This window comes from Chrysemys picta, chromosome 1 (assembly GCF_011386835.1).
Source record: "Chrysemys picta bellii isolate R12L10 chromosome 1, ASM1138683v2, whole genome shotgun sequence".
Taxonomy (NCBI): domain Eukaryota; kingdom Metazoa; phylum Chordata; order Testudines; family Emydidae; genus Chrysemys; species Chrysemys picta.
Genome location: NC_088791.1, coordinates 100,321,937 through 100,349,593, shown reverse-complemented (window position 1 = coordinate 100,349,593; position 27,657 = coordinate 100,321,937). Strand labels below are relative to the sequence as shown.

Below are 27,657 nucleotides of genomic sequence, written 5' to 3'. Positions count from 1 at the left end.
ACCACAGATAGCTCATCAGCACAGGTAACCATGCAGGCCGATAATCGAAAAAGAGCACGGACCATACGGGAGGTACTGGATCTGATCGCTATATGACGAGAGGATTCAGTGCTAGCAGAACTTCGTTCGAAAAGACGAAATGCCAAAACTTTTGAAAAAATCTCCTAGGGCATGATGGAGAGAGGCCACAATAGGGACTCAGATCAGTGCCGTGTAAAAGTCAAGGAGCTCAGACAAGCCTATCAAAAAACAAAGGAGGCAAACGGTCGCTCCGGATCAGAGCCGCGGACGTGCCGCTTCTACGCCGAGCTGCATGCAATTCTGGAGGGGGGGGGGGGGGAGGAATTGGCCCAGAGCTTTTCGCGTTTGGCTAGCTGGGATCTTCCCTGATACCAGCCATACGGGGGGAGGGGTAAAGTGATCATCCCAGAGAATTCATGGAGGGGTGGGGGGTGTTAGTTTGGTTCCTTCAGGGATCTTTCCTGATACCAGCCACGCGGTGGAGGGAGGGATAAAGCGATCATCCAGAGAATTGGATGGGGGGGTTAGTTTGTTTTCTGCTGCTGAAGGTTAACAGGAAAACCGCAGCACTCAACGGGCTTTGCTTGGTATGTGGGAAAGGAGAGCGCAGAAGCCGAAAGACAGTGGCTTACCATGGCCGCATGCAAGCCGAATTCTGTTGCCCGGACCTGCGTCTGTGATCTCTAGCAGCAAAGCCACAGGCACTCAATATTAAGAGGCAAAATGTGACCTTGCACAGAAATCACATGTGCTATGTAATGTGAATAGTGTTGGTCACCGTGAAAGAGTATAAGTATTGTTCTGCAAAATGTATCTTTTTAAAAAATTCTCTCCTTTTTTCCCTCCCTCCAGCAGCTGCAAATTCTTCAAGCCTCCCTCCTCCGTCCCGAAGGCTATCTCAGATAAGGCGTCGGAAAAAGAAGACGCGAGATGAGATGTTCGCAGAAATCATGGAATCCACCTGCAGTGAAAGAGCTCATCTGAATGAGTGAAAGGACACGGTTTCAAAGTATAGGAAAGAAGCCAGTGAACATGAGGACAGGAGGGACCAACGTGAGGACAGGAGAGATGCTTGAGATGAGAGGTGGCGGCAGGAAGATCAGAGGAGGCAGGATGCAACATTGGGGCTGCTGCGTGAGCAAACAGACATGCTCCGGCGTCTGGTGGAGCTTCAGGAATGGTAGCAGGATAACAGAGTGCCGCTACAGCCCCTGTATAACCCCCCTCACCATGTTTCATAGCCTCCTCACCCAGACGTGAAAGAACGTGGGGGGGGGGGGGCAGAGGCTCTGTACACCCTCCCATTCCACCGCAGTGGACAGCACAAGCAAAAGGCTGTCATTTTTTTAACCTTTTTTTAGTGGCCTTTTCCTTCCCGCCGATCCTCCTCCCAAACCCCACCCAGGTTCTCTCCCTCTTTTTATAATCAATTAATAAAGAATAAATGATTTTTAAACGATAGTGACTTTATTTCCTTTGAAAGCAAGCTGGGGGAAGGGGGAGGGTGGGTTCCTTACAGAGAATGAGTCAATAAAGGGGGTGGGTTTTCACGAAGGAGAAACAAACAGAAATTTCACACTGTAGCCTGGCCAGTCATGAAACTGGTTTTCAAAGCTTCTCTGATGCACAGCGCTTCCTGGTGTGCTCTTCTAATCGCCCTGGTGTCTGGCTGCGCGTAATCAGCAGCCAGGCGATTTGCCTCAGCCTCCCACCCCACCATAAAGGTCTCCCCCTTACTTTCACATAGATTGTGCAGCACACAGCAAGTAGAAATAACAATGGGGATATTGGTTTGGCTGAGGTCTGAGCGAGTCAGTAACCATCGCCAGCAACCTTTTAAACGGCCAAATACACATTCTACCACCATTCTGCACTTGCTCAGCCTGTAGTTGAACAGCTCCTGACTCCTGTCCAGGCTGCCTGTGTATGACTTCATGAGCCATGGCATTAAGGGGTAGGTTGGGTCCCCAAGAATAACTATTGGCATTTCAACATCCCCAACGGTTATTTTCTGGTCCGGGAAGTAAGTCCCTTGCTGCAGCCGTTTAAACAGAGTAGTGTTCCTGAAGACGTGAGCATCATGAACCCTTCCCGGCCAGCCCACGTTGATGTTGGTGAAACGTCCCTTGTGATCCACAAGTGCTTGCAGCACCATTGAAAAGTACCCCTTGCGGTTTATGTACTGGGTACCCTGGGGCTCCGGTGCCAAGATAGGGATATGGGTTCCATCTATCGCCCCATCACAATTAGGGAATCCCATTGCAGCAAAGCCATCCACTATGACCTGCACATTTCCCAGAGTCACTACCTTTCGTAGCAGCACCTCAATGATTGCTTTGGCTACTTGCATCACAGCAGCCCCCACAGTAGATTTGCCCACTCCAAATTGATTCCCGACTGACCGGTAGCTGTCTGACGTTGCAAGCTTCCACCGGGCTATCGCCACTCGCTTCTCAACTGTGAGGGCTGCTCTCATCTTGGTATTCTGGCATTTCAGGGCAGGGGACAGCAAGTCATAAAGTTCCATGAAAGTGCCCTTACGCATACGAAAGTTTCGCAGCCACTGGGAATCATCTCACACCTGCAACACTATGTGGTCCCACCAGTCTGTGCTTGTTTCCCGGGCCCAGAATCGGCGTTCCACGGATAGAACCTGCCCCATTAACAACATGATCTCCAAAGCACCGGGGCCCGCGGTTTGAGAGAATTCTGGGTATCCATGTCCATGTCCAGGTCCTCATCACGCTTGTCGCTGCACTGCCATCACCGCCGCCTCCTCGTCTCGTTTTTCTGGTCCTGGCTCAGCATAAACTGCATGAGAACGCGCGAGGTGTTTACAATGTTCATGACTGCTGTCTTGAGCTGAGCGGGCTCCATGCTTGCCGTGGTATGGAGTCTGCAGTGTTCACCCAGGAAAAAAGGCGCGAAATGGTTGTCTGCCGTTGCTTTCTTGGAGGGAGGGGTGAGGCTGTACCCAGAACCACCTGCAACAATGTTTTTTGCCCCATCAGGCACTGGTATCTGAACTCAGAGTTCCAATGGGCGGGGGAGACTGCGGGAACTATGGGATAGCTACCCACAGTGCAACGCTCCGGAAATCGACGCTAGCCCCGGTACATGGACGCACACCGCCGAATTAATGTGCTTAGTGTGGCTGCGTACATTCGACTTTATACAATCTGTTTCCAAAATTCGAATTATATAAATTCGGATTAATCCCATAGTGTAGACATACCCTTAAGGTATGTTTTCAAATCAATTTAGTTAAACCAGTGCAACTTTATGTATGGACACCTTTATATCAGTGTAAACCTGGAATCCTCAACTGGCTTTCCAGCTCCTTTGTGGCACAAAGCTGGCAGAAGCAGGGCCAGGATTGGGCGTTTATTTTAACATTTTCTTGAATCATGAGAACCTCTGGTATCGGTACATGCTGTAGATTTTGGAAGTCAACTTTGGATAATATAAAAAGCAGTCTTTAAAATTCAGCAATATTCTCCTTCCATATAGACCTATTATCCTTATTCAGACAAAAACTGCATTGAACTTCATGAGGTATTTTTCCCCTCTGTGTAAGTAGTACAGAATAGGGCCATTAGTAAACATTCCCAAATGATAAAAATAAGGCTCTTTATGGCCTCAGGCTATTGTAGCACCCAAGACACCTTTTAATTGTAAAGAAAGGAGTCATCAAAACACCACTGAATTCTCCAGTTTGCAGTCAAATAGAAAACTACTCTGGAATGTTCAAAATATGTCACTCCACAAGAATACTGTTCTGATTTTTACTGATACGAGTAGTTGTATTTTATCACGGCAAATTTACTGGGTGATAGCTTCTAGAGTTTCCCATTACTTGTTTATTTCCAGAGTCCATAACACAGCTGCACGCTGAGATTTGGTTGGTAGGTGTGAAAATTCCTCAGAGGGCTCTTTATTGGCTCAGCAGGAACCTGAAGCACAGAGGCAGCCTTTGAATGTTCAAAGCAGCTTGCTGTAAGACTGATGGGTTCATTACTCCAGTTTTGCCTTCATTTTATTGCTGGATGACAAGGCTGAAAATGAACCTTATTCTTTATGCCTAGCTGCAAATAGTTAAAGCACGCTGTGCCTCAAAAAAAAAAAAAAAAAAAAAAGACGACGACCGTATGGTTATTTCAGGGGCATGTGCAGGAATTTAAATTTGACCATTTTTGGAGGAGCATGTTAAACAAACATATAGTATACACATTAAACCCGGGTTCGGCAACCTTTGACACGCAGCCCATCAAGGTAATCCGCTGGCGGGCTGTCAGACATTTTGTTTAAGTTGACCGTCCGCAGGCGTGGCCCCCCGCAGCTCCCAGTGGCCGCGGTTCACCATTCCTGGCCACTGGGAGCTGCAGGGAGCCGTGCCTGCGGATGGTCAACGTAAACAAAATGTCTCATGGCCCGCCAGCGGATTACCCTGATGGGCCATGTGCATTAAACCATATCAACACACGCACATACATTATATGCATAGAAATAAACAGCAGTGCATTCACCATTTCATCGAAAATCCATGCACCGTGGAGCCCTCTGAATAAATGTATTCACAAGTACTTGGCTGTGGTGGGGTCACAGAGCTCCTCTGGCCCTAGGGCCGCGGAGGGGAGAAAGAGAGAGCTCCTCCAGCCAGGGCCAGAGGAGCTCGCTCTCTCTCCCCGCCGCGGCACTGGGGCTGGAGGAGTTCTGTGCCGATTATTGGGGGAGGGGGAACCCTGTACCCCTGCTTGCCTCCCTTTTGCATGTCCCTGAGCTATTCAATCAGATATGCATTGTTGGTCCATAGCCAGACTGTATCTTCATGAAGAAGGTATCAAAAGCTTGGCTTTGTATAGGTTTCAGAAAACAAATATGTTCCCCCCTCAACAATACAATACACACCAAACCCAAGCCATGTTTAAATCAGTCTGCTGTCATGTTTGATTTTCAGCAACATACAATTGTTTGCCCAGACAATATATGCTGTATTATTTGCATTTTTCATAAAATGAAGTAATGTATAGGTTTCAGTAGGTATTTGTACATAGTGTTGGCATAATTACAATACTTATTTTGCATTACCTGAGAATGGTGCCATAGATAAGTATGTGCCAGGCTTTATATTAGAAACCTATTTCTGAGATTTTATACTCAATCTTAAAAAAAAGTATCCCTGCATGAAAAGTAGTTTACTTTTTCTCAGATGTAATGTAAATAAAATGATTGAAATATTGACCCCATTGATGTTAGCAGAAGTTTTGCCATTGAATTCAACAGAGCCAAGATTTCAAGCAATAGATCCAAATCATTTATTTAGTTAAAAGACATGGTACATTTACAGTTAGAGGAACAAAACAAAGTTGTTTGCAATTTTTTTTTCATCTTTTGAAAATCAAAACAGCTTTGTTTATAAAAATGATCATTAGTCCATAATACTGACTAGTTCACATTATTTTCAAAATCAAAACCAGTATTTACAGAGGTCAATGGTTATGTTTAAAAAGTGATTGTAAATTCATTCCGTGACTTTCTACAAGTTTTTCTGTTACTATACATAGTGTACTATCAATTAGTAATAACTAAATCTATATTAATGCTAATTTATATTTATGTAAACTAGGGCTGTCGATTAAATGCAGTTAACTCACACGATTAATTCAAAAAAATTAATCGCAGGTTTAATCGCACTGTTAAACAATAGAATACCAATTGAAATGAATTAAGTATTTTGGATATTTTTCTACATTTTCAAATATATTGTAGTCTGTGTTGTAATTGAAATCAAAGTGTATATTACTTTTGATTACAAATATTTGCACTGTAAAAATGATAAAAGAAATTGTATTTTTCAACCGGCCTCATACAAGTACTGTAGTGCAATCTCTTTGTCGTGAAAGTGCAATTTACAAATGTAGATTTTGTTGTTGTTGCATAACTGCCCTCAAAAACAAAACAATGTAAAACTTCAGAGCCTATAAGTCCAATCAGTCCTTCTTCTTGTTCAGCCAATCACTAAGACAAACAGTCTGTTTACATTTACAGAAGATAATGCTGCCTGCTTCTTAATTACAGTGTCGCCAGAAAGTGAGAACAGGCATTTGCATGGGACTTTTGTAGCCAACATTGCAAGGTATTTATGTGCCAGATATGCTAAACATTTGTATGCCCCTTCATGCTTCGGCCACCATTACAGAGGACATGCTTCCATGCTGATGACACTCATTAAAAAAATAATGCGTTAATTAAATTTGTGACTGAACTGCTTGGGGGAAAAACTGTATGTCCCCTACTTTGTTTTACCCACATTCTGACATGTATTTCTTGTTATAGAAGTCTTGGATGATGACCCAGCACATGTTGTTCATTTTAAAAATACTTTCACTGCAGATCTGACAAAACTCAAAAAAGGTACCAATGTGAGATTTCTAATGATAGCTACAGCATTGGACCCAAGGTTTAAGAATCTGAAATGCCTTCCAAAATCTGAGAGGGACGAGGTGTCAAGCATGTTTTCAGAAGTCTTAAAAAAGCAACACTCTGATGCAGAAACTACAGAACCCGAACCACCAAAAAGGAAAAAAGACGGTTACTCACCGTTGTAACTGTTGTTCTTCGAGATGTGTTGCTCATATCCATTCCATTAGGTGTGTGCGCGCCGCGTGCACGATCGTCGGAAGATTTTCTACCCTAGCAACACCGGCGGGTCGGCTGTGGAGCCCCCTAGAGTGGCGCCTTCATGGCGCTGAATATATACCCCAGCCGACCCGGCGCCCCCTCAGTTCCTTCTTGCCGGCTACTCCGACAGTGGGGAAGGGGGGCGGGTTTGGAATGGATATGAGCAACACATCTCGAAGAACAACAGTTACAACGGTGAGTAACCGTCTTTTCTTCTTCGAGTGCTTGCTCATATCCATTCCATTAGGTGACTCCCAAGCCCAACTTAGGTGGTGGGGTCGGAGTGAGACATTGCTGTGTGCAAAACTGCTGATCCGAAGGCAGCATCGTCCTTGGACTGCTGCACTAGTGCATAGTGTTCTGTAAACGTGTGGACTGACGACCAAACCGCAGCTCTACAAATGTCCTGGATCGGAACTTGCGCCAGGAAAGCCGTCGAGGACGCTTGGGCCCTCGTGGAGTGAGCGGTGAGGTGCGGTGCTGAGACACCTGCCAGGTCATAGCAAGTCCGGATGCAAGACGTAATCCAGGAGGATAGGCGTTGTGAGGAGACCGGTGAGCCTTTCATTCGGTCAGCTACTGCAACGAAGAGTTGCGTCGTCTTTCTAAAGGGCCTTGTGCGGTCAATGTAGAAGGCCAGGGCCCTGCGTACGTCCAGGGAATGCAAACGTTGATCCTGGCGAGAAGCATGTGGTTTAGGGTGAAAAACCGGGAGAAATATATCCTGGTTGATATGAAATGGAGAAACCACCTTAGGGAGAAAGGCAGGATGTGGGCGGAGCTGCACTTTATCCTTATGGAAAACTGTGTAAGGGGGCTCGGATGTAAGCGCCCTGAGTTCAGAAACGCGCCTTGCTGAGGTGATGGCTACGAGGAAGGCTGTCTTCCAGGATAGGTACAGAAGTGAACAGGTGGCCAGTGGCTCGAATGGAGGACCTGTGAGCTTGGAGAGAACCAGGTTGAGGTCCCACGTCGGAACGGGCTGACGTTGTTGTGGGTACATCCGGTCTAAGCCCTTGAGGAATCTAACGACCATCGGGTTAGAGAACACCGAGGACGCGAGTTCCCCTGGATGGAAGGCCGATATAGCTGCCAGGTGAACTCTAATTGAAGATATCGCCAACCCTTGCTGTTTTAGGAAGAGGAGATATTCCAAAATAAGAGGAATAGGTGCGTGCAATGGGGACGTGGCTCGTTGTTCGCACCAACAGGAGAACCGCTTCCACTTGGCCAAGTATGTGGTCCGTGTTGAGGGCTTCCTACTGCTCAGCAGAATCTGTTGGACAGAGTGCGAGCACTGCTGCTCTGCCTGGGTGAACCATGGAGCAGCCACGCCGTGAGGTGGAGTGATTGCAGGTCGGGGTGACGCAGCCGGCCGTGGTTCTGCGTGATGAGATCCGGATACAACGGAAGCGGGATCGGTGTCTGAACCGAGAGTTCCAACAGCGTGGTGTACCAATGTTGTCTCGGCCACGCTGGAGCGATCAGAATCACCTGTGCCTGGTCTCTGCGCAATTTGAGCAGTACCTTGTGGACCAGAGGAAACGGAGGGAAGGCATAAAACAGGTGGTCTTTCCAGGGAAGGAGAAACGCATCCGAGAGGGAGCCCGGAGCTCGACCTTGCAGGGAGCAGAACACGTGGCACTTCCTGTTGTCTCGAGATGCAAACAGGTCTATCTGGGGAAACCCCCACTTCTGGAAGACGGAATGTATGATGTCCGGACGGATAGACCACTCGTGCGTTTGAAAGGACCTGCTGAGTCGGTCCGCTAAAGTGTTCTGGACTCCAGGGAGGAACGATGCCGTGAGATGGATTGAGTGGGCGATGCAGAAGTCCCACAGGCGAATGGCCTCTTGGCATAGAATTGACGAACGTGCTCCTCCTTGCTTGTTGATGTAAAACATGGCCGTGGTGTTGTCGGTGAGAACTAACACACAGCGGCCACGTAGGAGATTGAGAAATGCCTGGCACGCCAGGCGCACCGCCATCAGTTCCCGAACATTGATGTGTAGGGCTAGCTGAGGTGCAGTCCACAGGCCCTGGGTATGGTGCTCGTTGAGATGGGCGCCCCAACCCAGAGATGAAGCGTCTGTGACCAGGTGCAGAGAGGGTTGTGGGGCGTGAAACGGCATCCCCTCGCAAACCACATTGTGATCTAGCCACCATGTGAGGGAGGTCAGGACCGAGTTCGGGATTGTGACCACCATATTCAGGCTGTCCCGATGTGGGCGGCATATTGATGACACCCAGGTCTGGAGTGGGCGAAGCCGAAGTCTGGCATGCCTGGTTACGTACGTGCATGAAGCCATGTGACCCAGGAGGGTAAGGCACGACCTCACCGTGGTAGTTGGGAAGGCCTTGAGTCCCTGGATGAGGCTCGTGATGGTGCAAAAGCGATTGTCTGGCAGGATGGCTTGTGCGCGTCTGGAGTCTAGAACCGCACCGATGAATTCTATTCTCTGGGTAGGTTCTAGAGTGGATTTGTCCTTGTTGAGTAGGATACCCAACTTGTTGAATGTGCGCAGTATTATGTGGACGTGATCGCGAACTTGTTCCTTGGTGCGACCGCGTACCAGCCAGTCGTCTAGGTACGGGAACACCTGTATCCCTTGCCGACGAAGGTACGCTGCCACGACAGCCATACATTTCGTGAAGACCCGTGGGGCCGAAGATAGTCCGAAGGGAAGGACTGCAAATTGGTAGTGCACCCTGTTTACCACGAATCGGAGGAAGCGTCTGTGAGGCGGGTAAATAGCAATGTGAAAGTATGCGTCTTTCATGTCGAGGGCGGCAAACCAGTCTCCAGGATCGAGGGAAGGGATAATGGCCCCCAGAGAGACCATGCGGAACTTCAACTTTACTACGAATTTGTTGAGTCCGCGCAAGTCCAAGATGGGTCGCAGACCTCCTTTGGACTTGGGGATGAGGAAATAACGGGAATAGAATCCCCTGCCCCTTAATTCCACTGGAACCTCCTCTATGGCCCCCATAGCGAGGAGCGTAGAAACTTCCTGTATAAGAAGTTGCTCGTGAGAAGGGTCCCTGAAGAGGGACGGGGAAGGGGGGGAGGAGGGGGGGATAGAAGAAAACTGGATAGCGTATCCCCTCTCCACCGTGCGGAGGACCCAACGGTCCGAAGTTATAAGGGACCAAGCACGGTGGAAGTGGGAGAGGCGATCCCGAAAGGAGGGGGCTGGATCCTGGGGGATGACTGGGGCGCCGTCCTCGACCGCACCTTCAAAAGTTCTGCCTGGGGCCTGAAGGTGGTCGAGGTGGCCCCTGGTTCTGGCCGGGTTGAGGGCCGGTCCACCTTCTTCTACCACCTCGCCCTCGCCTCCGGGCCGAGTCCTGTCTCTGACGAGGCGGGGGGGGGTAGAAGCGCTGAGGCTGCGGCCTAAATGGCCTGCGCTGGGGGCCCACAACATGCATCCCCAGGGAGCGCATGATTGTTCTCGAGTCCTTGAGGCTCTGCAGGCGAGAGTCCGTCTTATCTGAGAACAATCCATGACCCTCAAAAGGCAGATCTTGTAGGGTTTGCTGCAGCTCCGGAGGCAAACCCGAAACCTGAAGCCAGGAGATCCTGCGCATAGCGATACCCGAAGCCAGGGTCCTCGCCGCTGAGTCTGCAATGTCCAAGGAGGCCTGCAAGGAGGTCCGAGCCACCTTCTTGCCCTCCTCTACCATGGCTCCAAACTCTTCCCTGGACTCTTGGGGAATCAACTCCTTAAACTTCCCCATAGAGTTCCAGGAGTTGAAATTGTAGCGGCTTAGTAGCGCCTGTTGGTTCGCCGCTCTAAGTTGTAGCCCTCCGGCTGAGTAAACCTTACGGCCAAACAGGTCGAGCCGCTTAGCCTCTTTTGATTTAGGCGCTGCAGCATGCTGGCCGTGGCGCTCTCGTGCATTCACTGATTCCACCACCAGTGAGCACGGTTGGGGGTGGGTATACAAGTACCCATAGTCCTTAGAGGGGACAAAGTATTTTCTTTCCACCCCTCTCGCTGTGGGTGGAATGGAGGCAGGAGTTTGCCATATCGTATCCGCATTCGTTTGGATCGTGCGGATCAGAGGTAACGCCACCCTCGATGGGGCATCTGCTCCAAGGATGTTCACGATCGGGTCGTGCACCTCCACTATCTCCTCCGCCTGCAGGTCCATATTACGGGCCATCCTACGCAGGAGATCCTGGTGAGCCCGAAGATCTATCGGAGGGGGACCCGTACATGAAGTGCCCGCCACTGCCTCGTCCGGAGAGGAGGAAGAGGATGCCTCCGGTGGTACCGGATCCAAGGGGGGGTCCTGATCCCCTTGCTCTTGGGCCGGGGCATCACCTGCACTTGGGTCCCTGGTGTCGGGTGGCGTGGACACCGAAGCCTCCATGCCTCCTGGCGGAGGCCGAGAGATGGTGGATTCTGGGGCCCTTCTGACCGAGTGACCCGAGCGAGAGGTCGATGGTATTGGAGCCCCTTGCTCTTGGTGGTACGCCCACGGGGTCCAAAACGACCAGTGAGATGGTCCATGAGAGTGGTCCTCTGCCATCTCTTGCCAGTGGCCGAAATTTTGTTCCTCGGCGTGCCCTTGAGGGGGGTATGCCGATCTCGACAGGTCCTCCGAGGAACGAGACACCGATCTTGACGGCCATGGCGGTGCCGAGAGAGATGAAACCATCCCGGTGGGCTGCGGTGCCGCACGGTGCCGGTCCGGAGATGATCTATCTCTGCGCGGTGCCGGCGATCGGTGCCGGGACCGCGACCGGTGCCGATGACCTCGTCGGTGCCGGGAGTCGGATCTGGACCTCGACGAGGACCTGGAGTATGCCCGGTGCCGGGAGCGACCCCTCGACGTCGATCGTCGACCGTAGCGGTGCCGAGAACTACGTCTCGACGTTGATCGGTGCCGACGATCATATCGGTGCCGAGACGAAGAGCGGTGCCGCGAAGAAGATCTTGGCTGCGAGTACGACCGGTGCCGAGACGATATTCGGTGCCGGGACTGCGAGCAGCGTGGGGACCTGCTTCGGGACCTGGATCGGTGCTGAGGTTCCAGCCCTTGTGATGGCGGGCGCATCAAGGCAGGTTTCCCCCTCGACTGGACCGGGCGAGTCAACGGTGCAGTCGGTGCCGGTGGTTGAGGCGGTGCCGGCTCCGTGAGAGCTATTAAGTCTCTCGCCGCCGCGAAGGTCTCTGGAGTCGACGGGAGGCACTGTATCACCGCCGGCCTGGGGGGAGACGCTATTTGCACCGGACTCAACGGCCTCGGCGCCGGAGTCGACGGTGCCGGAGGCACCTGTTTTCGTTGCTCCACCGGTGGACGCGGCTCTACCCCCGACACTGGGGGAGCTGGCGTCTTCGGCACTGATGTCCCCGTCTTATGGGCTTTTTTATGCCCTGGGGATAAGGACCGGCGCCGAGGCACTTGCTGTGTCTGCGGTGCCGACGAGGTCCGGTGCCGGGGAGGCTTGTCTGACGCCACTCGCGTGGTCGTCGCAGCCGGTGCCGCCGGGGCACTGCGCACCGAGGTGCTAGGTGCCGGGGCCTTGCTCGTGGAAGGAGCGTCCGGGCTAAGAGCCGCCTCCATCAGAAGTTGCCTGAGCCGAAAGTCCCGCTCCTTCTTGGTTCTCGGACGGAAGGCCTTACAGATTTTACACTTGTCTGTCTGGTGTGACTCTCCCAGGCACTTCAGACAGGATTCGTGCGGGTTGCTCGTGGGCATAGGTTTAGCGCAGGAGGCGCACAGCTTGAAGCCGGGAGCGTTGGGCATGAGCCCGGCCCCGCGGCCGGGGGAGAAAGGGGGGAGACGACCCCCTTAATCCCCTGGACTATTTAGAACAACTTTAAAACTACTTAACTAACTTACAACAAACTCTAAGACTATAACTATAACTACAACTATGATATAACAAGATAAGCTAGGGAAAGTGGAGAACAGCTAAGCAGCGCTCCACAGTTCCAACGACCGTCAGGGGCGGTAAGAAGGAACTGAGGGGGCGCCGGGTCGGCTGGGGTATATATTCAGCGCCATGAAGGCGCCACTCTAGGGGGCTCCACAGCCGACCCGCCGGTGTTGCTAGGGTAGAAAATCTTCCGACGATCGTGCACGCGGCGCGCACACACCTAATGGAATGGATATGAGCAAGCACTCGAAGAAGAACCAACCTTCTGCTGGAGGCATCTCAGATAATGAAAATGAACATGCATCTGTCTGCACTGCTTTGGATTGTTATCGAGCAGAACTCAGCAGCAGCAGCATGGACGTATGTTCATATGAATCTTTAGAATATCTGGCATGTAACTATCTTGTGACACCAGCTACAGCAGTGCCATGAGAACACCTGTTCTCACTTTCAGGTGACACTGTAAACAAGAAGCGGGCATCATAAACATGGACGCATGTTCCCTGGAATGGTGGTTGAAGCATGAAGGGACATATGAATCTTTAGAATATCTGGCATGTAACTATCTTGTGACACCAGCTACAGCAGTGGCATGAGAACTCCTGTTCTCACTTTCAGATGACATTGTAAACAAGAAGCAGGCAGCATTATCTCCTGCAAATACAAAAAAGTTTGTTTATCTGAGTGATTGGCTGAACAAGAAGTAGAACTGAGTGGACTTGCAGGCTCTAAAATTTTACATTGTTTTATTTTTAATGTAGTTTTTTGTACATAATTCTACATTTCATAATTCAACTTCCATGATAAAGAGATTGCACTACAGTACTTGTATTAGATGAACTGAAAAATACAATTTATTTTGTTTTTTACAGTGCAAACACTTGTAATCAAAAATAAATAAAAAGTGAACATTGCATATTTTGTATTCTGTGTTGTAATTGAAATCAATATATTTGAAAATGTAAAAATATCCAAAAATATTTAAATAAATGGTATTCTCTTATTGTTTAACAGTGCAATTAATCACGATTAATTTTTTAATCGCTTGACAGCCCTAATGTAAACGTATCATAATGACTCCATTCCCATAAATGTTTTTAACTATATTACACAGAGGAGGCATAGAACATCTGGGAGTGAGCAAGCAGCAGAGAAATATGAAGTGAACTGAATAAAGTAGCAGTGGAAAAGAGTATAAAGGTATTAGGAATAAGAAAGAAAGGAAGGGATGAAGACAAAATTAACAACAGGGGATGAGGATAGGGAAAGAAGACACCCCATGAAAGTGCTCCAAAGACCACCGAATTTAATGGAAGCCACTGACTCTGTGAGCTTTGAATCACACCCAGGGAGGGGTGATAAACAGGAAGAGAGACATCACAATGGTGATGAAGAAGAATAAAGACAATTTGATGGGGTATTGTTGGGTGGGCTACTCGGTGGAAGATACAGCGGTGTTGCTGTGGAGAGATTAGTTACATTAAACCAGTGGTTCCCATCACGATCAAAGCTCTGTTCTCCTTTATAATCATCTTGAAAATGTCAAGAGGTTTTTAGGGCTAGAAAAGTCATCCATTTTCATTTATTAAGCAGAATTTTAGTATACCAGAGGGACTATAAATAGATTCAGTATGTGGCTATGATCACCATAACAGAAAGAAAGTGCAAATATTCTACAACAGATTTTTGCCCTAAATGAATATAATGAATTAAGCAATAGGATATCAAACCTGTTCAGTTTAGACTGCCCATAACTGATTATTGCCTTTGGGTATTATTGTGTTCTGGCTGTCTACAGATATTCATTTGTTACCTCAGATTTAAAAAAAGCACTTTTACCCTGTTAAAATGTAGGTCTTTCATAAAACAAGATGTATACTGAAGATTTAAACACAAAGTGGAAACAACTCCAAGTTTTGCATCTCATTGCTCAAGAGATTGTGGTTTGGTTGATAACTGAAATGACAGTAATTAGCTGTGAGATTTTCTAATCTTATTATGAAGGCAAAACACTAAATCCTTGAAAAGGCTAACTGTTGAAGGAGGACAAAATATAAAAGTCCCAAGGGAAAAAAAGAATTAGAACAAGATTAGAGTTGATCTATGCATATCTCTAAAGAAAGGCCAGCAGAGAAGGATTGAGTTTGTAATTTCAAACTATTCTCATTACTATCAAGGTGTCTAGATGTGGTCACTAGTGCTGAGCAGAAAATGAAAGGCAAGAAGTGAAGTGGTTTAATGTTAAAAAAGAAGAAAACTAAGAAACGTGCAATTGCATGGGAGGCCCCCACTCTTAAGGTCCCAATAGGCAATAAGAAAGAGCACCAGCATAACTGATTAAGGTGGTACAGATAATTGAAGATGTAATCATGACTCAAGGGACAGGGAAGTGTCATTTATATGAAAATCTGAATTCTGCTAATTAAAGCTATACAAAACCTTTCTATATACCAGCATTATAGAAATGTGATTATATCTGGTATAACAAAATGGGAATAAAGGAAGAGAAAAGAAACCATCAATGTAGTAGAACATTTTCATAAGGTGACTAGAAATATGGGATTCTTAATTGTAACTTTGCAAAAGACCCTTGAAAAATTATAGTGTGCAATAGTTGTGATTCAGCCACTAAAGAACAATAACTGCAAAATGTCTGTCATGGCCAGAGATAGATGGTGGTAAAGGGAAAATCATCCACAAAACTGCAAGCTTCAGCCTCCTCTTGCTTATATCAGATTAAAAATCAGGATGGACTGTACTGATGTCAGTGGAATATTACTACTGTAAAACTGGCATAAGTGAAAGGTGAATCAGGCCTTGCAATTTTCTTGCATTTTTGAAAATGTACTTTAAATGTGTATTTATGCTGATGTCAAGATTTTTCTACCATGCCATTCTAAAAAGCCCTGCCTATTCTTAGCATTAGCAGTTAGCAGCAAGAGAAACCTGAGACTTTCCAAATGCCAATTCAAAACTGAGGGAAATTATAATATAGTATTTGCATAGTTGCTAATATAATTATAACAGAAAAACATAAAATCAATTTCTTCCAGCAGTTCCATTGCTTTCAGTGAAATCTGCATCAGGACAATGTAAAGTAAGTCCATGAGAGTGGGGTGGAGAAGGAGAAATTAAACAAATCAAAGTGATAGAATGGGAAAGAACATGAAGTATGAAGGAAAAGAGTTAAAAATAATGGCATGACAATTTTAGTATGAGACACAGTTATATGCAAGGCCTTGAGTTTTCCAGTTGTATACTAGCTGAAAAAATGGTGGTGTTCTCAAATAAAATTCAAATGCTAGCAGTTCTCAAAATCCATCTTTTTAATCACTGAATTTCTAACTTCAGCAGATCTACACACAAAAATTAGTATATTTAAAATATACAATCCAGGTGATTTTTTTTATCCATTTACAATTAAACTGAAACAACACCACTACAATAAACACAGAAAAACAGAGTTCAGAACACTGAATTACAGGGTTGTTTTTTTTTATGTAAGAGATTTGTTAACTAGGATTATGTTAGTTTTAAAGATAACTTGGTAATAGTTATTTTAGAAGTAAAACCTACACTCCACATATGGATCTTTCAAGTATGTCCTTCATTTTTTTTAAAAAAATGTAACTAAATGTTTTATTCAACTCAGCAAAGTTTTAACTAAAACTTGACTGTACATAAAACAATTCAATGTATAAGCTGATTTCTTTATTTGGAGTGACTTCAGCAGACTATTTCAAAGGCTCCTTTCAACTGCTGCTATTGCTTGGGCTAGAGACTTAAATAAAGCCAGCAAAAGTGATGCAAAAATACATACATAAATAAAAATTAATAAAAACAACGGATGCAATTAACAATTATTATTCTGGTTATGCTAAACTGACTTCACCTTTAATGAGTGTTTAAGAGATGCACACAAGCATATAGGTAAGACTGTTACATTTGTGGGTTATGTTAACCAACAAGATTGTGATCCATTTTATTTGAATGAAACCAAGTTGAGACTTTTTTAGGAATTTTTCTTGGCCTGCTTTCTATTAATAAAGGCCATATTCCTTTCCCATTGTTTATCATAATGCTTACTGGCTTTAATGGTGCTGACACATGAGGAACAGAGAAAAAGCACAACATACACTTGGGAAAATGACACGGTGAGATATCTGATGAGAAACCCCAAAATGCAGTTGTAGAAGCTGTTGGGTATGTGTGATAATAATTTATTACAAAGATAACCCATAACACGGACACACACACCCTATTGCTTCTACTCTTTACATATCTAAAAGCAAGTATCAAACATGGTATTCTTTGAGAGCTAAAACATATTATAACCATTTTTGATTCTTACCTGTAGCAGGGCGGCAAACAAATATACTGCTATAAAAACTGGAGTCAAAGAGGTATGACCACTTTTCATTAAATGGATGGTGTACAAGAAAATTAAATGCCCAGGAATCACCAAAAGGAGAAGAACTTGGGCTGATTTGTTATTTACTCCTGTAATACAAAAATAAAAATAAAAATAATGCCGTTTATCCCTTTGAAAGCTGGAAAATATTTTTATCAATAATAGAAGGGGTGCAAATTGTACCCTTCTGGGAGGGCATGCATGACTTTCACCATCAAATTCCCTCAGAGTTTCTTCTATGTTTAGTGTCTGCCAGGGGATCAACAGGACTGCTGACGGTCTACTCTGAATCAGACCATCCCCTGGCCACCTTGGGTTCCTTACCTAAACATTACCACCCACTTTAAATTGCAGTAGGCCCCTATATGTTCCCTCAGGAGAGGGAAGTTTTGGCCACCCTTACCTTCTACATAAGTCCCTCAGAGGGCTTTTTATATTGCTAAGTAGTAACTTCACATTCACCTATTTTTTATTTATTAGTTAGAAGTACATTTAATAAATATCAAAGAGCAACTGAAGCTTCTCAAAAATCAACTCTTGCCAAAAGCTATCACACATTTACAAATGGTACCTTCTGTTCTAAATTTAAGGAAAAACTGTGGAAGTCAGAGCAACCATTGTGTGGCATGATGATAACAACGTGACTGGAAACTTCTCATTCAAGTATTATTACATGGATGGAATAAAACCATTATGACTCAGGCTAACAAGGTGAAGCAGGAAATAAAAAGTTCTTGGCATCTGGGTAAAGTTTCAGCTACAACACTATCTGCTGGTTTATAGAACAGCACTAGATAGCTGAAGGATACTTTTCCCAATTAGTAAAGAGGGTGAAGAAAGTCGGGAAACAAAACAAGTTCTGGGAGAATCAAGTCTTTGCCTTAATACGATTCAACTCCTACAGGATAGGCTGACATATTACAAAATTTACACTTGAATGAATGAAATTCCTTATTAGCCAAGCAAAGCGAGACTCTACACTCAACTTGATGGCATTTCTTTGCTTCTCTGTACGTAAGGTGCTAATGTTGGAACACCGCATCTGATCATTTCCAAAATTTCAGGGAGTGGAGAGAACTGTGTTGATTTTGGGGGAAACTAGAAAACCAGAATATCTCAGCTTAGAGGAAAGTCAGACTACCTGGTGCTGCAGGCAATGGAATCTCTTCTGCTGCCTACACAGATCAGAGGCAGCAGCATAACTTGCTGTATGGGGAGACTGAGTAGCTAAGAGGCTAACAGACATGAAAGCCTGGAAGATAGGGTTTTGGGGGGGAGGTAAGGGGGGAAGGTGGGGACTAGGGCATGGAAGGGGAAGCAGACACCTGAAGGCAAGGTGATAAAGTGGAGTTGGGAATGGGAGGGAAGCAGGCATTCTGGAGGGGTGTGTTGGAGGGGAGCAGTGGTCGTGATGAGGAAGCAGGGATTGGGAGGTGGGAGTGGTGGTGGTGATGAAGAAGCAAGGACCCAGAGAAGGGCGTGAGGTCCAAGAGAGTCAGAGGGTTGGTTTGCAAGGGGAAAGCAGAGACTATTTATAATGAACCCAGTATTTAATCAGCACACACTCCACAAATACTGGAAAGAGAAGGACACTGTGTGCATGTGTGTTGACTCCAGGGCCGGCTCCAGGCACCAGCAAAACAAGCAGGTGCTTAGGGTGGCACATTTCTAGGGGCGGCATTCTGGCGCCGGCCATCATAGGCGCCGACTCCGGAGCATGGGGAAAAAGGGCCCCCGCCACCCCAGCTTGCCACCCCAGCTCGCCTTCTCTCCACCTCCGCCTGCTCCCCTGAACATGCCACTACCGCTTTGCTTCTCCCCCCTCCCTTCCAGGCTCGCCGTGCGTGAAACAGCTGTTTCGCGCAGCACCGCTGGGAGGGAGGAGAAGCCGAGTGGCGGGGCGCTCGGGGGAAGCGGCGGGGGCGAGCTGGAGCGGGGAGTGGTTCCTCTACCCCCCCATTACTTCCTGCGCCCCCCCCCACTCTAGCTCACCTCCGCTCCGCCTGCTCCCCTGAATGCGCTGCTGCTCCGCTTCTCTGCCCTCCCTCGCCTGAGAGGGAGGTGGGAGAAGCGGAGCGGTGGCATGCCCGGGGGGAGCAGGCGGAGCGGAGTTGAGCTAGGGTGGGAGGTTGCGGGGGGCCCGCAGGAAGCAATGGGGGGGAATGCAGCACGCTGGGGGAGGAGGCGGGGCTGGGGATTTGGGGAAGGGGTTCGAAAAGGGTGGAGTTGGGGCGGGGCCGGGGGCACGGGGGCATGAAAAAAAAAGGGGGGGGGCGGCCAAAATTTTTTTGCTTGGGGCGGCAAAAATCCTAGAGCCAGCCCTGGTTGACTCCTAGCCAGGACTTGACAGCGAGGGTAAACGGGGTGTTGGTGGAGAACGGGAGTGAACTTCTGAGGTTGGATGGGAGAGATAAGTTAATAGAATCATAGCATATCAGGGTTGGAAGGGACCTCAGGAGGTCATTTAGTCCATCCCCCTGCTCACAGCAAGACCAATCCCCAACTAAATCATCCCAGCCAGGGCTTTGTCAAGCCTGACCTTAAAAACCTCTAAGGAAGGAGATTCCACCACCTCCCTCGGTAACCCATTCCAGTGCTTCACCACACTCCTAGTGAAAAAGTTTTTCCTAATATCCAAACTAAACCTCCCACACTGTAACTTGAGACCATTACTCCTTGTCCTGTCATCTGGTACCACTGAGAACAGTCTAGATCCATCCTCTTTGGAACCCCCCTTCAGGTAGTTGAAAGCAGCTATCAAATCCCCCCTCATTCGTTTCTTCTGCAGACTAAACAATCCCAGTTCTCTCAGCCTCTCCTCATAAGTCATGTGCTCCAGCCCCCTAATCATTTTTGTTGCTCTCCCCTGGACTCTTTCCAATTTTTCCACATCCTTCTTGTAGTGTGGGGCCCAAAACTGGACACAGTACTCCAGATGAGGCCTCACCAATGTCGAATAGAGGGGAATGATCATGTCCCTCAATCTGCTGGCAATGCCCCTACTTATACAGCCCAAAATGCCGTTAACCTTCTTGGCAACAAGGGCACACTGTTATCATATCCAGCTTCTCGTCCACTGTAACCCCTAGGTCCTTTTCTGCAGATTAACTTCTGCAGAAGTTAATGAGTTACTGGAGGATAAAAGGACAAAGCAGCTCTGAGTGCAGCCATTTGGGGAGTGTCTTTAACCACTCCTGACTTCCATCTCTGTCTCTCGGTCCCTGTTACACTTCTCCCACTCAAGCCCTATACATGACCTCCCTACCGCTCAATTGTTGCAGGTAGAGGAATCTTTCATTACTGTCTACCTATCACAGCAACAGCTGAATATGGTGCCCACATTCACTGGGTGTACAGGTCGGTCTACAGAAGCAAAAAAAGAGTGCAACAATCTAGTTGCAACAATTAACAACCACCAACACATACCTGTACCATAATAGGTTCTGCATGGGTAATAGCAACCCTTTGCTTCTTCTGGCAACTCTCCAGGAATGCTATGTAAATGGAGGTAGGTAGAAATTCTGCTAGCTTGAATTGCCACTAAATTACCACCAATACCTGAAACAGAAAAAAAAATGACATCTTTCACTGATTCTTCTCAGACAGATAACAATTTATCAAACTTATCAACTGCTATTACGCCCATCACACAGCGTACAAAGGTCAAAAGGTGAAAACATCTTCACCATGGAAATTTATTATTCTGCTTCTAGTCAGGCCAACACTAAACACAATGTGACTGGAAGACTCAAAATAAAATTGAACTCAGCTCTTGCCCAGATTTGATTTGCATAGATTCATAGATTTTTAAGGCCAGAAGGGACCGATATGATCATTTAGTCTGACCTCTTGCACAACATAGGCCATAGAACCTCAGCCAGTAATTCCTATATCAAGCCCATAACTTCAATTTAAGCTATAGCACATCTCTTTAAAAAGATATCCGGTCTTCATTTAAAGGCTAAATTGCTTTTGGAACCAATGCAAGAGAGCCATGATACCCTTAGAAGCATGAAGAGGATTGCATGCTGGTGAGGCAGTTTAATGGTTGCAGAATTCTATGGTCAGAGAATTCTTACTATTCATCTGCTGGAGGGCTGGATTCAAGAATTTTAGATCTATCATCTTAATAATTGTCTTTGGACAGCAGGTATAGAGAACTTTTCACCTGTTTTTATATTATCCATCTTTATATTAAATTTTTCCAAATTATCTAATTTTTCATCACTTTTTCGCTTAAGGAATAAAAGTTTGATTATTATAAATATATTCATGTATTGGACAATAGAGTAGAATGCATCACTCCATCAAAGATCACTCCACTCAGGATAATAACTAAAAATGATGGAGGGGGCAGAGAGTTTGATTCCAACGCAGGCAGCTGACGAGAGTAGTAGTTATTGTGGAGCTCTGGACAATAGTTAAAGAGCTAAGGACACCATAAAGGGAAAAAATATGAGAAAAACCTCGTCTTCAAAAAACAAAATCTAATCTAGGACCACATACACCAAATGTCTTAAGCATAATCAGATGATTACTGCACAGCTTTGCTACTGGGCAGGAATTAAGGTTGTTTGGCTGCATTAACTGTGCATATCCGTACGTTAACATGTTTGGAATTCTTTTAAGTGAAATCTTAATGCTGAATTTCCAGTACTTGGTTTAGAGATGAAGACAACATCTCTACATTTTTTCATCCTTAAGTTATAAGTTCTTTCAGACTTAACACTATTTTAATGTAGTTATTTTTGTCTTGGAATACTGTCAGGATATCAATACTGAACCTAGACTCTCGAGGTCCTTAGGCAGCATACTTAGCTGCTGAACCATGACAGAGCACTTAACCACTGCCCTGGACCAACAGCCTTAGTGCTAAAGGCCTACAGAGCCACAGCAACCAAACCCCAGGTCTCTGATTGGATGGAAAAGCAGCACTCTCATTGGGAGCCTGGATTATACAAAGGTCCCAAGAGGAAGCTGTCTAAGCAACAAACCATTGCCTGCTCACTGCTGCCTAGGTTGCCTCACCTGATCCTGCCTTGCTGCCTCACCCTACCTTGTCTGATGCCAATTTGTTGCCATGCTGCCTTGCCCTACCTCGCCTCCCTAACCTGCTAACCCAGTCCCTTGGATTGGATCTTCCAGTTACTGACCCCTGTGAGAACTCCAGCCAGTGCCCCGGACTGCCCCTGATACCAATCAACCTCTTGGCTAACCAACCACCCACACACACTTTACTTCTTTGGACTGGCCCATGGCTGGCCTCTGTAAGATTATTCTGAACTTAATTTTATTATTAGCATTTTGCCAAAATATTTTAAAATAGAACATATTTGAAGTTAAGCCACTATATATATGAATAGTGTACAGTGTATATATATTGGCAGTATAAAGTAAAGTAGCTGCACCATACCAGTATAATGCCACATTTCTATGAAACAATTCTGGTGTTAATAAACCACAAGAGCATAGCCTCAAAATGGTAAATAGATTTTTTAAAAGACATATTCTGAAATAAATCTATAGAAATAAGAGTCATAGGAAAGAAAATGACTTCTTCTGAAATTAAAGAGCCTCAAAATGTTTGGATAGCATTCAAAAAGCGAACAACAAAAAATGTAGATAATGTTCACAACTCTGATAGGAAGATAGATGTTATGTCAGCATAGAGATAGAAGGGACAAGACACAACAGAAAACTGAGCTGTAACACTGGTCTACAATTTTTGAGAAGTCGTCTGCTTCAGAGATAAAATGTGCTATTTATTATGTATTTTGATGTGCTGAATTCAAATATGACAATTAAAACAACTGATTGGCTACTGTTTCTAAGATATTTAAGTTTTTACATTTTATGCCTGTATATATTGTGTAGATAGTAGAGTTTTAATCATAAATTGTAAACCTAGGTCTTTTCATGTGTTTATGGTTGCTTTACATGATAATATTTCACCTGTCCTGTTTATGTAACACTTTAAAAATCAGCAAAAGGGTTATCTAAATAAAATTTATTATGAAACAAAAGGCAAAAAACTATTCTGTACATAGTTTAGTCCTATTTAGTGTCTACTCGGCGCTTCTTGGCTTGTCTCTTGTATTCATTAAATGGAGCATCTCTTGTCACTGTCCAGCAATAGTCTGCAAGCATTGATGGGCTCCATTTGCCCTGATAGCGTTTCTCCATTGTTGCAATGTCCTGGTGAAATCGCTCGCCGTGCTCGTCGCTCACTGCTCCGCAGTTCGGTGGAAAAAAATCTAGATGAGAGTGCAAAAAATGTATCTTTAGTGACATGTTGCAACCAAGGCTTTTGTATGCCTCGAGGAGGTTTTCCACCAACAACCTGTAGTTGTCTGCCTTGTTGTTTCCAAGAAAATTTATTGCCACTAACTGGAAGGCTTTCCATGCCATCTTTTCCTTGCCACGCAGTGCATGGTCAAATGCATCATCTCGAAGAAGTTCACGAATCTGAGGACCAACAAAGACACCTTCCTTTATCTTAGCTTCACTTAACCTTGGAATTTTTCCACGGAGGTACTTGAAAGCTGCTTGTGTTTTGTCAATGGCCTTGACAAAGTTCTTCATCAGACCCAGCTTGATGTGTAAGGGTGGTAACAAAATCTTCCTTGATTCAACAAGTGGTGGATGCTGAACACTTTTCCTCCGAGGCTCCAATGACTGTCGGAGTGGCCAATCTTTCTTGATGTAGTGGGAATCTCTTGCACGACTATCCCATTCGCAGAGAAAACAGCTGTACTTTGTGTATCCAGTCTGCAGACCAAGCAAGAGAGCAACAACCTTCAAATCGCCACAAAGTTGCCACTGATGTTGGTCATAGTTTATGCACCTCAAAAGTTGTTTCATGTTGTCATAGGTTTCCTTCATATGGACTGCATGACCAACTGGAATTGATGGCAAAACATTGCCATTATGCAGTAAAACAGCTTTAAGACTCGTCTTTGATGAATCAATGAACAGTCTCCACTCATCTGGATCGTGAACGATGTTGAGGGCTGCCATCACACCATCAATGTTGTTGCAGGCTACAAGATCACCTTCCATGAAGAAGAATGGGACAAAATCCTTTTGACGGTCACGGAACATGGAAACCCTAACATCACCTGCCAGGAGATTCCACTGCTGTAGTCTGGAGCCCAACAGCTCTGCCTTACTCTTGGGTAGTTCCAAATCCCTGACAAGGTCATTCAGTTCACCTTGTGTTATGAGGTGTGGTTCAGAGGAGGAGGATGGGAGAAAATGTGGGTCCTGTGACATTGATGGTTCAGGACCAGAAGTTTCATCCTCTTCCTCGTCTGACTCAAGTGAGAATGATTCTGGTGCATCAGGAACCGGCAGTCCTTCTCCGTGGGGTACTGGGTGTATAGCTGATGGAATGTTTGGATAATGCACAGTCCACTTTTTCTTCTTTGACACACCTTTCCCAACTGGAGGCACCATGCAGAAGTAACAATTGCTGGTATGATCTGTTGGCTCTCTCCAAATCATTGGCACTGCAAAAGGCATAGATTTCCTTTTCCTGTTCAACCACTGGCGAAGATTTGTTGCACAAGTGTTGCAGCATATGTGTGGGGCCCACCTCTTGTCTTGATCTCCAATTTTGCAGCCAAAATATAGGGGATAGGCTTTCTTAACCATAGTGGTTATACTGCGCTTTTGTGATGCAAAAGTCACTTCACCACAAACATAGCAGAAGTTATCTGCACTGTTCACACAAGTACGAGGCATCTCTGCTCACTTTGGCTAAACAGAAATGTGTCCCTTTGCAAAATCAAACACTGACAAATAAGAGAGCACAACACTGTATGATTTCTAGAACTGATATAGGGCAATTTGTTCAGCAGAGTGATGTAAGCTTCGTTATGATTGCATCATCCATGACTTCTAGGAATAACATGATGCAATTCATATCATGTATGACGCAATACCAGTTTCAGATTGCATCATTCATTGTTTTGCCTAAAAAGCAAGTACTGTCCAAACACAGTCATAGATTTATTCATAGATCCAGTCAAAGATGTATTTTAGTCATTTCTGGTTTAAATTGAGATCCCTTCCCTTTATAACTCACTTATCCTCCGCCATTCCCAAGTCAAGGGTCGTATATACTGACCCAATAGCATATCTTGAACCAATCAACAATTTTAAGCATCATTTTCGTTCCCAGTGACCCAGAATTAGTAAAGTTTGACTACATTTATTTCAGAAGCATTTTGGCTGTAGAGCAGTGTAATTAGTCAGTCAGAAATGTTCTTATTTCCCCAATTCCAAATTTCTGTTAATGGGATTCCACAAGGATACATCCAAAGAGAGGGTAGGGGTTTTTTTGTTTTGTTTTTCAATCAGGCTATTACTGCTGAATTCACTTTGAAGGAGACAAAGTATTTCTTTAGGAAATCTATAGAGCTTCTGAGCAGATTTAGGAGTTTGATCTCTAGAGTTAAGCCAGTTCCATAATCTGCTGAGCAGAGGAGTGAATAAGCAAAGTTATTCCCTTGTCTGCCCTCATCCAGGAACAGTCTACCTCATCATTGATATACAATGCTACTCCACCACCCTTGCCTTTATTTCTGTCTTTCCTAAACAGCACATACTCTTCAATACCTGTACTCCAGTCATGACTACTATTCCACCATGTTTCTGTTATCCCTATAATATCCGGTTTCACTTCCTGCACCAGTAGCTCTAGTTCCTCCATTTTGTTACTCAGGCTCCTTGCATTAGTGTACAAACATCTTAATTTTTGCCGTTTGGCTTCAATAACATTTTTTACCCGATTAGGCACAGACATTCTACCACCAGTATTACCTATTAGACCGGTATCTACACTACCCTTCCTCTTTATGTCCATTTTCATACCCACGGCTGTATCCTTTCTTACTTCATTTTCTTCCCTCTCAATGTTAAATTCCGGCGTGGAGCTTACCTGGACATCCCCCAACCATCTCCCCCAAATTCCTAGTTTAAAGTTCTCTTAATCAATTATGCCAGCCTCCATCCTAGAAGTCTATTTCCCTCCTTACTCAGATGAAGTCCATCCCAAGAGAACAGTCCTCTATCCATGAATGCCTCCCAGTGGCCATACATCCCAAAGCCCTCCTTATAGCACCACTGTCTGAGCCATCTGTTGATCGCCGTAATCTTGTCACACCTTTGTCACCCTTCTCTAGGAACAGGCAGAATCCCACTGAAGATCACCTGAGCTTCGATTTCCTTAAGCTTCTTCCCCAGCCTGGCATAGTCTCCCTTGATACGTTCCAGCGAGAATCTAGCCGTATCATTTGTTCCCACATGGAGGACAATCAGCGGATTCTTTCCCGCTCCCATTAGGATCCTCTTCAGCCTCAGGTTCACATCCTGTATCTTAGCACCTGGCAGACAGCACACCCTTCTGTTCTCCAGATCAGCTCTGGTTACAGGCCTGTCTATTCTTCTCAGTAAGAAGTCCCCAATCATGTAGACCTGCCTTTTCCCGGTGACGTTGCGATTCTCCGGTCTATCCCGTTCCCTCTGGCTGCAAGTCCTCACGGTTCCTGTTGCCCCTTGCAATCCTCTGCGACCCATCCCATATCCTCCTGGGGCTCATATTTGGTGTTCTCTCCATTGATTCTTCCCCTCTTCCTATAGGACTAGCTGCTCTTCTCTTCTTCCTTGCCCTCTCACCTTCAGCGACCACCTGTTGTGCCCCTTCATTTTCCAACTCCGCAAACCTGTTCCTGAGCTCTATTTCTCCCTCACTAGCCTGTCTTTTCCTCTGCCTGGTTCTCTTAGTCACATGCTTCCACTGCCCACTTTCCTCATCCAACAGTCTTCCCTCAGAGTTCTTTGGTCCTGCTTCCATCTGCAAGTCCGAGCTTTTCCCTTCAGCCTCCTCATGTCTTTGCTCCATCATCTGCTCGAACCCCCTTCTAAACTCAACCAGAGTTTCCACCTGCATCTCCAATCCTCAGATCTTTTCTTCCATCAGCTCTATCAGGCGGCAGTTCATGCACATGAAACTCTTTTCAGGTACCCCCTCCAGGATCATGTACATGCTGTAGCTTCCACATCCAGTCATCTTCATTGTGTCTTCCACTGCTGCCTCTGTATCTGTCATAGCCTTCCCACCTAAAACCTGTTAGTCTGGGAAACAAAAAACGAACCAAAACACCACCACCCACAGCAAAACAAACCCCCAAAAGGCACCAGAACACCACCCACTCCCTTCACTAGCCTGTCTATTCCTTTGCCTAGCTCTCTTAGTCTTCCCCACAAACTCCCCTTGCAAACTCCCCCTGAAACTCCCCTGTTTACAGCTCTGTTTGCTGGTGCCTGTGCCGCTGCAGCTTGTCTGGTGATCATCAAGTCATATTTATTAGTTTTGAAAATATTTCAGATTAAATTATCTAAATTCTCATCAGCTACAGAGTTAAGGATTTTTAAGTTATTCATACCTTAAGAGTATCAATGCCAAATGGAAAGGTATTTTTCTGTAGAATATTCAATTTGTTTCTTCTCATAGCTGCTTTTTTTTTTTTTTTTTTTTACCATGCCCAAGAAATTACCCAGGCAATACCAGACTAATTACATCACTAAGGGTAGCAGAAAAGCATTAAAAGATACAATTCTGTAGATTAACAACATTAGAAAAACAACAGG

The 27,657-nt window shown here is 45.7% G+C and overlaps 1 protein-coding gene across 4 annotated transcripts in view; it reads right to left on the bottom strand.

The window, feature by feature from the left end:
* Positions 1-27,657, bottom strand: part of SLC41A2 (solute carrier family 41 member 2) — a 110,097-nt gene that overhangs the window by 11,111 nt on the left and 71,329 nt on the right. For all 4 annotated transcript variants that reach the window (XM_005300774.5, XM_042843625.2, XM_065565016.1 and 1 more), the window contains 2 exons: positions 20,431-20,562; positions 16,945-17,093 (listed from right to left, as the gene is read on the bottom strand). In XM_005300774.5, the coding sequence (XP_005300831.2) occupies positions 16,945-17,093; positions 20,431-20,562 (281 nt within the window). The remainder of the gene's footprint in view (positions 1-16,944; positions 17,094-20,430; positions 20,563-27,657) is intronic.